At 39.2% G+C, this 15,564-nt stretch overlaps 1 protein-coding gene across 1 annotated transcript in view; it reads left to right on the top strand.

The window, feature by feature from the left end:
* The window catches only part of CRYBG1 (crystallin beta-gamma domain containing 1), a 214,085-nt gene that overhangs the window by 173,733 nt on the left and 24,788 nt on the right, over positions 1 to 15,564 (top strand). The window contains exons 8-13 of the mRNA XM_005552242.5: positions 1,194 to 1,333; positions 10,132 to 10,258; positions 12,328 to 12,363; positions 13,775 to 13,932; positions 14,950 to 15,076; positions 15,167 to 15,312. Of these exons, the coding sequence (XP_005552299.3) occupies positions 1,194 to 1,333; positions 10,132 to 10,258; positions 12,328 to 12,363; positions 13,775 to 13,932; positions 14,950 to 15,076; positions 15,167 to 15,312 (734 nt within the window). The remainder of the gene's footprint in view (positions 1 to 1,193; positions 1,334 to 10,131; positions 10,259 to 12,327; positions 12,364 to 13,774; positions 13,933 to 14,949; positions 15,077 to 15,166; positions 15,313 to 15,564) is intronic.

Genomic DNA, 15,564 nt, shown 5'->3' with positions numbered 1-15,564 from the left:
GCTCTGTCACCCAGGCTGGAGTGCAGTGGTGCAATCTCGGCTCACTGCAACTTCTGCCTCCTGGGGGTTCAAGTGATTCTCCTGCCTCAGCCTCCACAGTAGCTGTGATTACAGGCACATGCCACAATGCCCAGCTAATTTTTGTGTTTTTAGTAGAGATGGGGTTTCGCCATGTTGGCCAGGCTGCTCTTGAACTCCTGACCTCAGGTGATCTGCCCGCCTCGGCCTCCCAAGGCTGGGATTACAGGTGTGAGCCACTGCGCACGGCCAGTAATTCATAATTTTCTAATTTGTTTCCTTGAGGTACATTTTTCTGAATGGTGCCATGTTAAAGGGTATGGTTATAGCTCCTGATATGTCATGGATTATATTTTCTTTACAGATCATGTGCATGGTTTCTTGAAACACAAACATAAGTCAGAGCATATATTTTAGAGGTTACCTTTTTAGTTCATTAGAGTTGTTCCTTTTGATAACATTTGAAAAGCCTCATCTGAGCTTATTCAGGTGTTAAAATTTCTTCTGTTGCTCAGTTCACCCAACTCAGCTGCATAGATGAGGTTCAATAAATATTCCATTAATGCTTAGGCACTCGACCAGACGAGGCCTTTTGAAGACTGTTGGGACCACAGATATGCAGGGCATGGAACAATGACCAAAGTACAGAGATTTGTAAATCACTATGAATGTGTGCTTTTGCTTTTATGACTTAGATCAAACCAGTATCATAAAGGTTTACTCAGTCAAGGAGAGTTACCACAAATCAACGGAGGGCTTATGGACACAAAACAGTGGCTGAGGAAGACTCCAAGAGCAGCCGTTCTACAGACTAAAGTCTCTGTGCTTGGATAATTATATCAGAGCAAAGGAACCAAAACCCCAGACCAAGGAGGGTCAAGTGAGGATGAGAAAAATAAATATATTCCAAAACTCAAATAAAATACATTTCTGATGATCTTTGCTTGAATGCAACACTGAGTTATATAACTAAAGCAAGTGTGTCTGCCCCAAAATAGGTGGATTATTAATTCATGGATGGAAACAGGAAAGGGCTAAAATGGCAAGTGCTCTGTGAAATGTATTTGTATATTTAAAGCTCATTTTGATTAGTTGTAAGAAGAAGAAGAATGAGCTTACTAGAGAGTTAAATGCATGGTGCAATTCTTACTGTCTGTGCATCTATATTTTTTCAGGATTACAGAGTTAGTCACATTGACTTATTTACTGAACCGGAAGGGTTAGGAATCCTAAGTTCCTACTTTGATGATACTGAAGAAATGCAGGGATTTGGTGTAATGCAGAAGACTTGTTCCATGAAAGTACATTGGGGCACGTAAGTATTTTTATTCAAACACAATTTTAATGAAGTTTTTTTGTGAGTGTAGTACTGGAAAAAGGACTTAAGATACTCTGACTCTGATTTGTCATCCTGTAAAGTAATTATTAACTGTAAGGTATATTTTTATAAGGCACATAAAATTCTGGTTTTTTTGCACCTATGTTATGATTCATCTCTCTTAAAAACAATATAGATTTATTATAGGAAATGTTGGGGGGGAATTGAATTTTTAATGTAAGTCTTTCCTTGTCACAGAGGAATCTGATTTATTCAAAGCTGAGTTGCAGATTATATTTTCATGATGATTCAGAGGAGGTAATTCAAAGCACATGCCTCTGATATTTCTGCGGGGGGGATGGAAGCCAACACACATGGTACTTCCTTGAATATTTTCACACAATGCTGGTTCAAAGCCCCTAGGAGGTCGGTTTCACAAATCACAGGAAACAGCAAGAATATTTTGAAGGAAATGGTAATACCTCAAATAGGGGAGAAATGAGGATAGAAAGTACAGGCTGCAATACTAAAGAATGTGGTCTCCAAGGTGAAGCACAAAGCCCCACGGCATGTGAAAGGCATTCACTGAGATGCAGGAAAAAACACTAAAGCTTCTTTCTATTTGATTAAAGTCTCCACCTCTTAAGATTTTATTTTTGTATATGTTTTCTAATATGCATAATGTATTAGTTCAGTGGTAATGTATATAATTTATAAGTATTCATATATTCAGAGATTGCTGAAATGTTTTTACTAATGGCTTATACAGTCAAAAAAGTTTACAGTCTGTCCCTAAAGTGGTATGGAGTATCTCTGCAGTGAACAATAAGGCACTCCTTAATCATGCTTTTTGCATTCTATTTATTACTAAAAGTCTCGGTTTGCCATTGTTCATATCTTAGAAAAATGATTGATTGTGCAGAATGTAGGAATAGGATAAGTTACAGATCACAGAATCTGATTTTTGATCCTCAGAAATCAGAAACTAAAAACTTCTAGGCAACTTAACAGGAAGTGTGGCTATTGAGAATTGGTAGCAGCTATCCTTGAGTAGTTGGAAAGTGGTCATAGAGAAGAGATATTAGACTTGCTCTCTGTTATTCCGTAGCAGGTTCCAGGAAAAACCAGTAGAAATTAGAGAGATGGATTTTGACTTGACCCAGGGAAGAACTTTCTGATGGTTAATACAGTTAAAATGGAAGTGGCTGCCTTGTTAGGTGGAGAGTTTCTCATCACAAGGAGTATTCAAGTGGAGGATGGACAAGAATTTATCCAGGGCTTTGTAGGGGAAGGAAAGTATGAGTTAGATACCTCCTTTATGACAGTTTGTTCATTTATTTATTTACTTTTAACATTTTGAAATACAGCACACCTAGAAAAAAGTTCACAGAAGGTAAATGTACACTTAAACAAATAAAGTGAGCGCCCAAGTAGACACCACTTGAGCCAAGAACTGGAACATTACCAGCACCCCAGAAGCCCGAGGGTGTTCTTTCCCTATGGCAGCCCCTCTCAGAAAACAACCTCCCTCTCCCAGAAGAGTAAAAAAATAGCAAGGGAAGACTATAGTGATGGTTCGTCAATATACAAAGGTGTAGTTATTAGGGCAGAATTTGGTGTGTAGAGAATAATGTTAATTTAAATATCTCCTCTTGATGTATAAAGTTATTTTCCAAAGGTAATATACATTTTACTGCTTTTTAAATTATTTTTAATTGACACATAATAATTGCACATATTTATGGCGTACAATGTGATGTTTTGATACACGTGTACATTGCGTAATGATCAAATCAGGGAAATTAGCAAATCCATCACCTCAAACACGTGTTATTTCTTTGTGGTGAGATCATTCAGAATCCTCTCTTCTAGCTATTTTGAAATAATCAAATATGTTATTGTTAATCATAGTTACCCTACTGTGCAACAGAACACCAGAACTTATTCTGTTGTATATTTTTACCACATTTTCTTTATTTTTTCATCTGTTGATGGACACTCAGGCTGATTCTGTATCTTGGCTATTACGAATAGTGCTGCAATAAACATGCACGTGCACGTATCCTTTGACATACTTGATTTCATTTCCTTTGGATATATACTCAGTAGTGAGATTGCAAGATCACACAGTAGTTCTAGTTTTAATTTTTTGAGGAGCCTCCATACTGTTTTCCATAATGGCTGTGCTAATTTATATTCCCACCAATAGCATGGAAGAGTTCCCTTTGCTCCACATCCTCACCAACACTTGTTATATTGTGTCTTTTTGATAATAGCCTTTCTAACTGGAGTGAGGTGGTATCTCATTGTGGTTTTGATTTGCATTTCCCTGATCTTGAGTGATGTTGAACATTTTTTCATATACCTCTTGGCCATTTGTGTATCTTCTTTAGAGAAATGTACTGCTTTTAGCATACATTTTGAGTTATATCAGTTGGTACCCTGTAGTCCTTAAAAGGCTCTGAAATTTTTAAAGGTGGTGAATTTAGAAGTAGAAATTAGGAAAGGCTTTTATTTCCTCTGCATACCCTGTCAAAATATGACAAGAAATTGGGACTTTAACAAATATAAACTCAAAAGAGTGTCTATGAGATGTATTAAATATATTCAGTAAATCTGTTAATCAAGCATCTACCAAGTGCCAGGTGCTTTTCTAGTCACTGGGAATACAGCAGTAAAGACATAAAATGATGTTCCCACTTTCCTGGAGCTGTCAGTCTAGTAGGAATAAACAACACAAATACATATATAATGTGTCAGATGGCAAAGGCTACAAGAAACATAAATTACAGAGAGGGGCAGGTATGTTGCTATTTTAGATAAGGTGGCTAGTAAAGGACTCTGGTGACATTTTAAGCAGGGACTGGCAGGAAGTGAGGGAGTCTGCCCTGGAGCTAGCTGAGGGAAGGGGGCAGGGAGCCAGTCCCAGAGAGGAAGCACACCATTTGCAAAAGCCCTTCTGGGCATGCTTGGGCAATAGCTAAGAGGCCAAGGTGACTGAAGCTGAGTGAACTAGGAGGTTAGGGATAGGAGAGGGCTCAGGTCATATCTGGCCTTTCAGGCCTCGGGGAGGAGGATTTAGATTTTCTCTAAGTGGCATGGAAAATCATTGGAGAATTTTGATCTAACTTGTGTTATTAACAGAAGGATCAACCTGACTGTTCATATAGAAAATAATCTATAAAGAGGCAAAGGTGGGAGCCAAGAAACCACGTAGGGTGCACTCGCAATCATACAGCCAAGAATGGATGGTGGCTTAGACGTGCGATGATGGTGGTGGGAAATGGTCAGACCTTGGATGCATTTTGAAGGTAGAACTAACAGCATTTCTGACAGATTGTGTGTGGTGTATGAGGGGCCGAGACATGCCCAGGGTTTGGAACCCCAACACTTATTGAGACGAAGAAGACTTGGAGGAGCAAGATAGGAGAGAGTGAGATTCAGGAGCTCAGTTTCGGACAGGTTAAGGCTGAGATGCCAACTGCAAATTCAAGTAAGTGGGCAGGAAAGTGAGTAGGTGTGTGAGGCTGGAGTTCAGGGGAGAGACTGGAGGCATAAATTTAGGAGTCATTGACATAGAGAATGCATTTAAACCAGGCACAGGACACGGTCACAAAAGGGAGTGGGTGTAGTTAAGGGAAGAGAAGGCACTTTTGTATTTAGAGACTGGGAAGGAAAGTGGAAATCTAAGCAAAAGAAAATGCCTTCATCTCTTGCTGCCTTTAATTTTTTTACATGAAATAAGTCTATACACTTTTTTTTAAAGAATTAATGTCAGGTTGAGAAACATCACTTTCCTTAGAAAAGAATGCAAAAGGCATCTGCTATCATATTTTAATCTCAGTGTCTGGAGGGTGCCATGACTCAGGCTTGGCTATGTTGAAGCACATTAAGCTACCTTAAATGATATTTCTTACCTTTCCAGTATGTTTAGTTTTGTCTCCTAGGTGGTAGTTACCAGCCTGTCACAGTTTACAATTTATGACAGGTTTGTGTCATGATGGGCATCTTTTTTTCTGGCTGTTCATTTCTATTGTCATTAGGATAGTGGAACACTGCCTCGGATATTAATTCAAAGTTTGGGCTCATTGAACTTGGTTGGTGAGCTTAGACACCAGGTCATTAGTGCTTTTATAGATCTCAAAGGAAAGTCTCAAGGGGTTGAGAAGATGTAACTGATAGTAAGCACTCAAGCTCATTTTGCTTCTGCTGATGCACCAGTTCCCCTGAACTGGGATAAGAAGTCTTTACTGTGGAGGGAACTCCTGAAGAATCCATTAGGTGATTTATTCCAGGGCCCATTCACTCTAGATTAAGCTCTTCTACTCATATACAAAATAAGGGTATTACCTGCCTTGTCAAATTCTTATTTGAGGAGATGAGTAATTTCTCACTAAATTTGCCTTTCAGATTCTGTTGAGAGTAATTTGTTTTTAAATCTTTCTTTTAAGCAGCTGGCTAATGCTAGCACCCATCCTCCCAGAGGTGAAAGCATATTGGGTTTTCTGGGGGCGGGGTGTGTGTGGGGGTGGAAGTGGGGGTTAGTATATTTATAACAAACAAAAGCAAAGAAGTTTAGAACTTCAAAGGGAGTATAAAGATGATCTGGCCCAACACCATCATTTGACTGAGGAAGACAAGCTTTGGTCACTTTCTCCAGACTAGGGTTAGCTGTTAGCAGAATGTGTGCTAGAATGCAGGTGTTCTAAAGTCAAGGGACTTCTTTTTTAATGGAAAACATTATTTGATCATTTTTACTGTGTAATATTTGACATATACAGAAGAATATATGTATATATGTGAACCATGAAGCCCAATAATAAAACAATCCCCTGTGGACCCACCACCCAACTTACAACCTAGACCATTACCACCATTGCTACAGAACCTGGTGTAGCCCACCCTGGTTACACATGTAGCCACACTCCTAAGATTACTCAGATTGACGGGTACATCTGTATGTATTTTTTTCATTGCTGTGTAATATTCACTGTATATTTCATTGTGGAATATATCATATCAGAGCCCAATTTTTTATTATAAAAGTTTTCAAACATACAGAAAAGTAGGAAAAACAGTTCAGTGAACACCAGTGTACCATTCACTTTGACCCAATAACTGTTAATATTTTGCCATATTTGTGTTATTATTTTTCTGAGCACTTGAATGTACATTGGAGATATCATGATCCTTCATCCATATAGGATTCAGCCTGACTCTCTTTCTAATGATATTCTCCTGCGTAACTATCATTATTACATCTGAGAAAATTCACAAGGTATCCATGATAATATCTGTTCTATAGCCCATCACCAAATGTTCCCAATTGCTTCAGGAATGTCTTTTATAGATTTGCGTTTTCAAATCAGAATCCAATCAAGGTTCATATAAATGCGTTTGATTGTTCTGTCTCTTTAAGTCTCTTTTTAAAAATCTCTAAAATGCCTCATCTTTGTTTCCCAAGCCACTAACTTTTAAAAAGATTTAGGCCAGCTGTCTTAGAGAGTATGCCACATTCTAGGTTTGTCTGAGTGTTCCCTCATGCTATTATTTAGCTTGTTTTTCTGTTGCCCGAATTTCCTATCTACTACGGCTTAGGTCCCGAGGTATGGTTAGGTTCAGGCCGAACACTTTTGGCATGGATACTTCGTATAGGTAGCGCCATATATTTACGTTGCATCACAGCAGGCGGCATGTGCTAACTAGCTTGCCCATTAGCAATACCAAGTTTGATTGCTTGGTTAAAGTGGTGCCTCCTCCATCTTTCCATTGTAAAGGTTCATTTTCCCCTTTGACATTCAGAGCCCCCTCTCTTGTGAATAACCTCAAAGTCAGTACATTCATATTTAATTTTTCACGTATCCAGTTGGTTTCTGTGAATGGCCAATATTCATGGACAGCCATATCTAGGGAACAAAACTTAAGATCCATCTGGAAGTGCTGTTTTTGGTTTAAGAACAAGTGAACAAGATAAGACTGATTTTTCTTGTGTGACTCAAGGGGTATTTCTAAAAGAGTAATTAGACAAATATTTTTAATAAACAGATGGCCATTGTTATTACTTTAAAAATATTGATTTGTAGGTATACATTTGTTTGCTTAAAAAAATAAGCTTGACTTTATAATCATACTGTTTAAGTACAACTATAAAGTTGTACTTTTTAATCTATATTGGCAAAAGCTTATGACCTAAGTGCATGGGAAAATAAAAGATTACCTTTAGAAACTGAAATAACACTGCCTGAAGATAGTTTCCCCCTCTCCTGATGGCCTCGTAAATAATGTATCTTATTGGAACAGAATTTAGAAAAAGTGAATCATACTCTGTATATGAGTTTTCAAATTCCAAAGTCCACCCAACATTAGTAAATGTCTGTTTGAATTACCCAGCAGGCCTTCAGCACTCATTTCCTAAGGAAGAACTTTCAGAACAGCAGTCTTTTCAAATGCATTCATTTATGTGTTCAGTTTTTTCACAAATTCCCCTCTACCTAGAATGACTTTCCTCCATAAATGTTATGTGACTAAACCACATGCTTCAACAAAAGTGAAATGTTTAGTATCAGATGAATAAATCCTCTTTGAACTCAAGCTATAGAAGGAAAGACTTAATGAAAAGGTACTTTGGTAAGGATCATTTCAAAATCTCAGATCACTTGCTCATGAGCCATACATTCAGTTTATGAAAAATTAAGCTTTAAAGAAGTCAGACTTCGGAACCTGCTTGGTTTGTTAGCCTAATACCATAATGTGTTACAGAACTGCCATTATTTTGTTAGAGAAAAAAATCTGTGGGTAGTGTGCCTGTGATAACTTTGAGCTCCAGAATACATGTAGTGTATCCTTGGCTGTCATGCTTTAAACATAAGGAAGTTTAAAGTACCCTATTCTTAGCCTCTGTTTTCTTGTGCTTTAGAAGCATTAGAGTAGTATTTAAAAGATAAGCCTCTTTTTTTCCTTAAGGTAACTTTTTTTTTTGAAGCATAACATCTGTACAAAAAGGTTCATAAACCCTAAATATATAAGCTGAGTGAATTTTCACAAAGTGAATACACAAGAGCAATCACCACTCAGATCAAGAAAAAGAACATTCCCAGCATCGCAGAAACCCCTTTCATTCGTGCGTCTTCCTAGTCATCTTCACGCCCTCTACCCGGTAACCATCATCCTGACTTCTAACACTGTAGTTCTGACCTCTTACCCATATCCCACACCTGGTCTCCCAACATTCTTTCATGTGTGTGTTGTCAAATCATCAGTAGGAGCCTGGTTGTAAATCACTGTATAATTAGAGAGTCTAGAGAAGTTACCAGTTTATCCAGCGGAATCTTCAACAAAACCCATCGCCAAAAATGTGCCTTGGGCCAAAATTGGGAAGAAGAAAAAGGCAAAGAGGGAGGTGTCAGACCCATTTTGTTGGTAAAAGGTTTCATTTAGAGCCACTCTCTTCTTGGCGTGGTGTTCTGGGGAACACAGCAACATTGTGGAGCACCACGGCTAGAACCTTTTAGCGAAACTAATCAAATTGGGGTAGAAGTCTACGTTTGTTTATGAAGTGGGTACATTAACCCCTCTCTTATAGAAAACTCACTTCTTCAGCATCCTTACCTTCTCGGAACCCTTCCCAGGAACCAAGACATTTACAAGAAGACCTTGTAAACTTCAGAGACAGGGCTAATAGGCATGGTTTTCTGGTTTCCTGATTTCTGGCACGTTAGAGGAGGGTGGGGCTGCTGGTTCCCGACTGAAGCGGAAGCCACAGCTGACAAGCTGATAGAAGGGTGTGGTATTGAAAAGCCATAACAATCAGAACCAAGAACTCAAAAAACTTTGCAGCCTGGGAACAAGCAGTCCCACAGACCTTCAGAGCCCCTGAGGACACCACTGTGCATTAAGTAATGCTCACAGTGATGATCCTGAGTAACTGTGAAAAGAGTAAACTGTGTTCAGTGCACTTCCTGTAATGAGAAAAATTGCCATCACCAAAATGATTAGGGCTGGGCATGGTGGCTCACACCTGTAATCCCAGCACTTTGGGAAGCCGAGGCTGATGGATCACCTGAGGCCAGGAGTTCAAGACCAGCCTGGCCAATATGGTGAGGCCCCCCCCCCCCCCCAGTAAAAAAAAAATGCAAAATGCAAAACTTAGCTGGGTGCAGTGGTGTGTGCCTGTACTCTTAGCCACTTGGAAGGCTGAGGCAGGAGAATCGTTTGAACCAGGAGGCAGAGGTTGCAGTGAGCCGAGAGCAAGCCACTGTACTCCAGCCTGGGCAACAGAGTAAGACTCCGTCAAAAGAAAAAAAAAATTGATTAGGAACCTGGATCTGGAATCGGCTTGAATCGTTCCAGCCTTTCATACTTACAGCTGTGTGGCCTTGGGCAACTTACTTATCTATCAAACGGAGACAATAGCATCTCTTCCTCATAGCATTGCAGTGAGGATTAGATGAAATTCTGAGTGGATTCCTTTTATGCTCTAGGGAGATGTTAGCTGTTACTAATGTTTGGCACCATGACAAATGATTAGGTGGAACTTAGGAGCAATTAATAATATAAATTAAAATAAGGGGACAAAGCCAGCCAAGGAGAAAAGTGAAAGATCAAGAAGAGAAGCATATAATGGCTTTATTTGTCCTTGAGTCTAGTGTGATTCTAACACCTAAGTCCAGCCGTTCATTGTGTGGGTCCGTATCCTCTCCTGTTCTTTTCCTCTCATCCTGGGTACCAGACAGAAGGAAAAACTGAAACAAATGATGAGTTGGCTCCCTTTCTTTCCTTCCATGGTGGCTGTTTAGGTGGCTGATTTATGAAGAACCTGGATTTCAGGGTGTTCCTTTCATCCTGGAACCTGGAGAATACCCTGACTTGTCCTTCTGGGATACAGAAGCAGCATACATTGGATCCATGCGGCCTCTGAAAATGGTAAAAATGAAATCCAAATGTTCTTGTGGTGATTCTTTGTCAGCCTGACATGGTAATTCATGGGGTGTGACTTTGAAGCAATAAAGCTGACTTTTAAGAAACAAATTTGTAGCAGATTGGACAAATTTGCTCAACAGAAATTATGGAAACAGTAACTTGCTAGATGCTGTAGATTAAAACAAACAAAAAAAGCAGGTAAGACTATGTCCTTTGTCTTTAAGGCATTCTCAGCCCCTGCAGACCTGCAGATGGGCGCACAAAGCTTCAGCCCAATGTAGGTTTAACAAGTGAGGAAAGTGAAGAATTAAACATTGGTGGAAAAACAGGACAAGGATACATACAATTCCAAGTTGTGGGTGATGCGACAGAAAAGGGGGATAATTAGGAAAGCTTCATGCTAAATTAAATTCAGTCTTTAAAAATGAGCAGGATGATTTTTTAGATGGAGCTGTCGGTGAATGCACTGCGTGAGCCAGGGTGCAGCCTAGGAGAGAGCAGGGCACGCTGAGGACCGGCTCAGCTGCCGTGACATGAGGCTGCGCTGGGTGGTGGCTTGGGGGTCGCTGGGGCTGGACCAAATGAGTATTGTCCTCCTGAGTATCTGCTGTGGAAGGAGCCTTGTGCTTCCTCTCCCTTATCCCAGTGTCTTGCTTTGTTCTTTGTCTCTTCCGCTAGACTGTCAGCTTTGGGAGGAAGCAGGCCACATCTGTCTTGTCCCCAGTGTTGAGCGCAGTGTGTGCTGCAGCATAGAAGTTGTTCCCTAAGTACCCGCGGCGAGATGAGGCTCCCATTACAAACATGTTTTTGAAACTGCACTTCGCACTTGGCTTCTGAGACAGTTTGAAACAAATTAGAAACTTAGGAAGACAATTTTTTTTTAATCTTAATTTTACCCCTCTTCCCAAAGTATTTGGTTTAATTATCTGTATGTTGGCTGGTCTTCATGCAAATGATTTGGGCTTTTGTTTCTAAAATGAAACTCACTTTCAAAGACAAAGTTTTGTTAGTTTTGTGAATGTATGAAAGAATTCATCCAGGTTTTAGGAGCAGTTTGTAATGATGATGAAAAATCTGCAAAGTCTATGGTGTTCGAACAGGATTACTTTTGAAAAGGTCATGTGCTTGGTGGTATAATCTCTGGGTTGCTGATAATATCAGCCACATTCCTTTTTTTTTTTTTTTTTTTTTTGCTTCTTTTTTTCATAAAAGGTAAGGAAACCAACACATTCTTTTATAATTATAGTTCATTTGGTGCCTTTGAGCATCCTTAGCGGCACTTTTTTCAAAAGCTATTGAAGATACTAATTTTGAAAAAATCCAACTTTCCCATTGCTGATTTAAACTCTTGACGTATTTAATATTTTTGTGCAATATCTTTTTAATGTAACATCATTTCTTGGATTTTAGTGAGTTTGTTTTTAAAAAGCTTTTTATTTTATAACAACCCCCCATAGACTCATCCTTTGGGATGTGTTAAATTTTATTTAACAGTTTATCTAGTTATTCCATGAGTCCTTCAGATCTTATTATGTGAACTTCAACACGTAATAGTTTCGTAAGCCCTGGTTGCAAAATCAAATACCTGCAGGCGCCAGGCAGAAAATACAAATGGCTGAGAGTTGAACCGAAGGGAATGGTAGAGACGGCAACCCCGTGCCTGTTCCCAGCTGAAGCGTGATCCTAGGGCAGGATCGTTAAATGCAGAAGCCGAAGACAGCGGCCTGGGAGAATCTGGGTCCAGAGATGTCAGCCCTTGGAACTGCTTTTTCAAGAGAAGTATGGATTTTTATGAGAAATTTTCCAAGTTAAGAAAACTTACTAGGTCAAAAAACACTCCTACAATGCAGACCAGCTTATAGACTGCCTGTGCGAGGCTCCGTTCGAGCCTGCCTTCCTCGTGTGTTCATCTCTATTGTTGGTAATTTTAGAACTATCTCATGTAAGTTAAAACAAACCGGAACATAGTCACACTGAAATTCAATGGCTTACTATAAACTGCTATGGCTAATATAAAATGGTAATGTTTCAGTGAAAAACTATTTTTCTTACTATGTTATTGTTTCTTTCAGGGTGGCCGTAAAGTTGAATTCCCTACAGATCCAAAGGTAAAAATGTATATTAATTATTTAAACATATACACATATATATATACTTAATGTTATTCCCACTTCATCTCTATGAAGATATTGCTTATATGACTTCTCATATTAAACCTCTATCACACATAAATGCAGCCAAAGGAAGTTGCCAACTTACACGTGCCATCCTTCAGGGTGGAAGATGATGCTAATGGCACTGGTTACACTAACAGTACATTTAGCCATGGCTCAAAAGGGTCATTGTTATATTAAGTTAACAATTTGCAGTAGTATTTACTAATTGTAGGGCTTCTTGCTGCTTGCCAGTTAGCCGGGAAAAAAACTTTTTCAAGACAAACTTTCCCTACTCTAAAATCCCCTTTCTGCTATTCCCAATTCCCACATCGATGCCACACACTATAAATTTTTTCAATTTTCAATTTTAACACTACTTTAGAATCCTCTGATTCCTTCTATGTGGTTCTAAATGTCAGTTATATATATACATAATATATGTGTGTGGGGGGTATACATTTATTTTATTTATATATATTTTATTTTTATATATATATATATATATGTATGATTTTAAAACTGTTTGGAACCATGGCTTTGGGCTATACCACATTAGGAAAAAAAAAAAGAGTCTGATTTTTTTTTTTTTTTTTCTTTTTACTATTTTATCAGATGCCGTTATTTATGGTTTTTTTTTCTGGAGACCAGGCCTTGCTGTGTCACCCAGGCTGGTGTACAGTGGCACCATCATGGCTCACTGCAGTCTCGATTTCTCCAGCTCAAGCCATCCTATTGCCTCAGCCTCCTGAATAGCTGGGACTATAGGCATGTACCACCACACCCAACTTTTTCTCTTTTTAGCAGAGATGAGGTTTCGCCATATTACCCAGGTTGGTCTCAAACTCCTGAGCTCAAGTGATCCTCCTGCCTTGGCCTCCCAAAGTGCTGGAATTACTGGTGTGAGCCACTGTGCGTGGTCTAGTTAATGTTTTAAAATATGATTAGAATATTTTATTTTATTTTATTTTATTGAGACAGAGTCTCACTCTGTTGCCCAGGCTGGAGTGCAGTGACGCAATCTTTGCTCACTTAACCCTCTGCCTCCTGGGTTCAAGCAGTTCTCCTGCCTCAGCCTCCTGAGTAGCTGAGATTATAGGCGTGCATCACTATGCCCAGCTAATTTTTGTATTTTTAGTAGAGACGGCGTTTCACCATGTTGACCAGGCTGGTCTTGAACTCCTGAGCTCAAGTGGTCCACCTACCTCAGCCTCCCAAAATGCTGGGATAACAGGCGTGAGCCACCGTGCCTAGCCAGAAAATTTTAATTTGTGTTTTAGGACTTAGTGATATTAAATGACTGATTTAATGTTAAGCTGTTGGGATACTTCTTACAAATTACTGGTATATCTCATTTCTGTTGTAGGTAGTTGTTTATGAAAAGCCTTTCTTTGAAGGAAAATGTGTGGAACTAGAAACAGAAATGTGTAGTTTTGTCATGGAGGGAGGTGAAACAGAAGAGGCGACTGGAGGCGATCATTTGCCATTTACGTCAGTGGGGTCTGTGAAAGTTCTAAGAGGCATGTAAGTACCTGGGTGACTTGTTAGGATTTCTTTTTTTTTTCCTAAATATTAAGTAATAAATGTGTCCTTTCCCCCCTAAAAACAACATTCCTGATTCTATAGTGTGGTGAATTTTGACAGGTATGTCCACATTATCCTCAGCCTATAGTGACTGGATTTAAGAAAGCAGTTTGAGGCCGGGCATGGTGGCTCACACCTGTAATCCCAACACTTTGGGAGGCTGAGGTGGGCGCAGGAGTTCAAGACCAGCCTGACCAACATGGAGAAACCCCGTGTCTACTAAAAATACAAAATTAGCTGAGCGTGGTGGCGCATGCCTGTGATCCCAGCTACTTGGGAGGCTGAGGCAGGAGAATTGCTTGAACCCAGGAGGCAGAGGCTGCTGTGAGCCAAGATCGCACCATTGCACTCCAGCCTGGGCAACAAAAGCAAAACTCCATCTCAAAAAAAAAAAAAAAAAAAGGGAGTTTGAGGGACAATTGTGGGGTCAGTCCACCAAGCAAGGCTGATACATTGGCCTATTCAAGTTGATCAAATCTACAACCTTGCTTATTAGAATTATGCTCCAAGCTATTGAAGGGTTTGACAGTTCGCTTCCTAATTTTTGTATTTTTGCATTTTATAGATCTTACACCTTTCCCATAGAAGTGCACACTAAAATTGCTCTTGTAAATCGCTAACTATTCATAATATTTTTGTTACTATTTGAAGTGAGTTTATCCAGTTTTGCTTGCTGAGGTTCTTTTGAGTCAGCCCTTATTAAACACACACACATACACACCACTCACACACACACACCCCTTCCCTTTTTTATACAACTCTGATGTATGTCTCTTAGGTTATTTTCTTGGGGCCATTCTGTTATTCTCCTAAATTTTAAAGAATTTGAATGATAATAAAGCAGAAGTTCATGTCTAGCTTTCTAACTATTTGTATTTTTCAGTGAAATTGATACGTACCTTGAAAAAATGTGAACATGTCTGAAAATGACTACTCCTCACGTTCTTTGTGTTGCAGTTGGGTTGCGTATGAGAAGCCTGGATTTACAGGTCATCAGTATTTGCTAGAAGAAGGAGAATACAGGGACTGGAAAGCCTGGGGAGGTTACAATGGAGAGCTTCAGTCTTTACGACCTATATTAGGTGTAAGTAAAGGACAAGCTAATGGCTAATATTTGGTCGTCTTTGGATAATAAATGGCTAGTTTTTGAATTTTGAATTTTTTTTCTCAATAGGATTTTTCAAATGCTCACATGATAATGTACAGTGAAAAAAACTTTGGATCCAAAGGTTCCAGTATTGATGTATTGGGAATTGTTGCTAATTTAAAGGAGACTGGATATGGAGTGAAGACACAGTCTATTAATGTACTGAGTGGAGTGTAAGTGAAATAATCCAACTGGAATTTTAAACATGGGTTTTATCTTGGTTTGTTTTAAACTGGTAAGAGTCTATGACAGAGTAGGCACTCAATACACAAATATCTCAACAGCTGAACATTAAATCAGTCATGTAATAGTTGCTGTCATGATATTTTCGTTAACTCTCTTTAAAAATCTTTCTCATACTGTCTCTTCATTTTACGTTTGGGGTAGGCTTTGGGTATCATGATAGAAATCTACAGATCTGCTTC

This window comes from Macaca fascicularis, chromosome 4 (assembly GCF_037993035.2).
Source record: "Macaca fascicularis isolate 582-1 chromosome 4, T2T-MFA8v1.1".
NCBI classification, from domain to species: domain Eukaryota; kingdom Metazoa; phylum Chordata; class Mammalia; order Primates; family Cercopithecidae; genus Macaca; species Macaca fascicularis.
The sequence above is the reverse complement of the archived record's forward strand: the minus strand, read 5'-3'. Positions and strand labels throughout refer to the sequence as shown.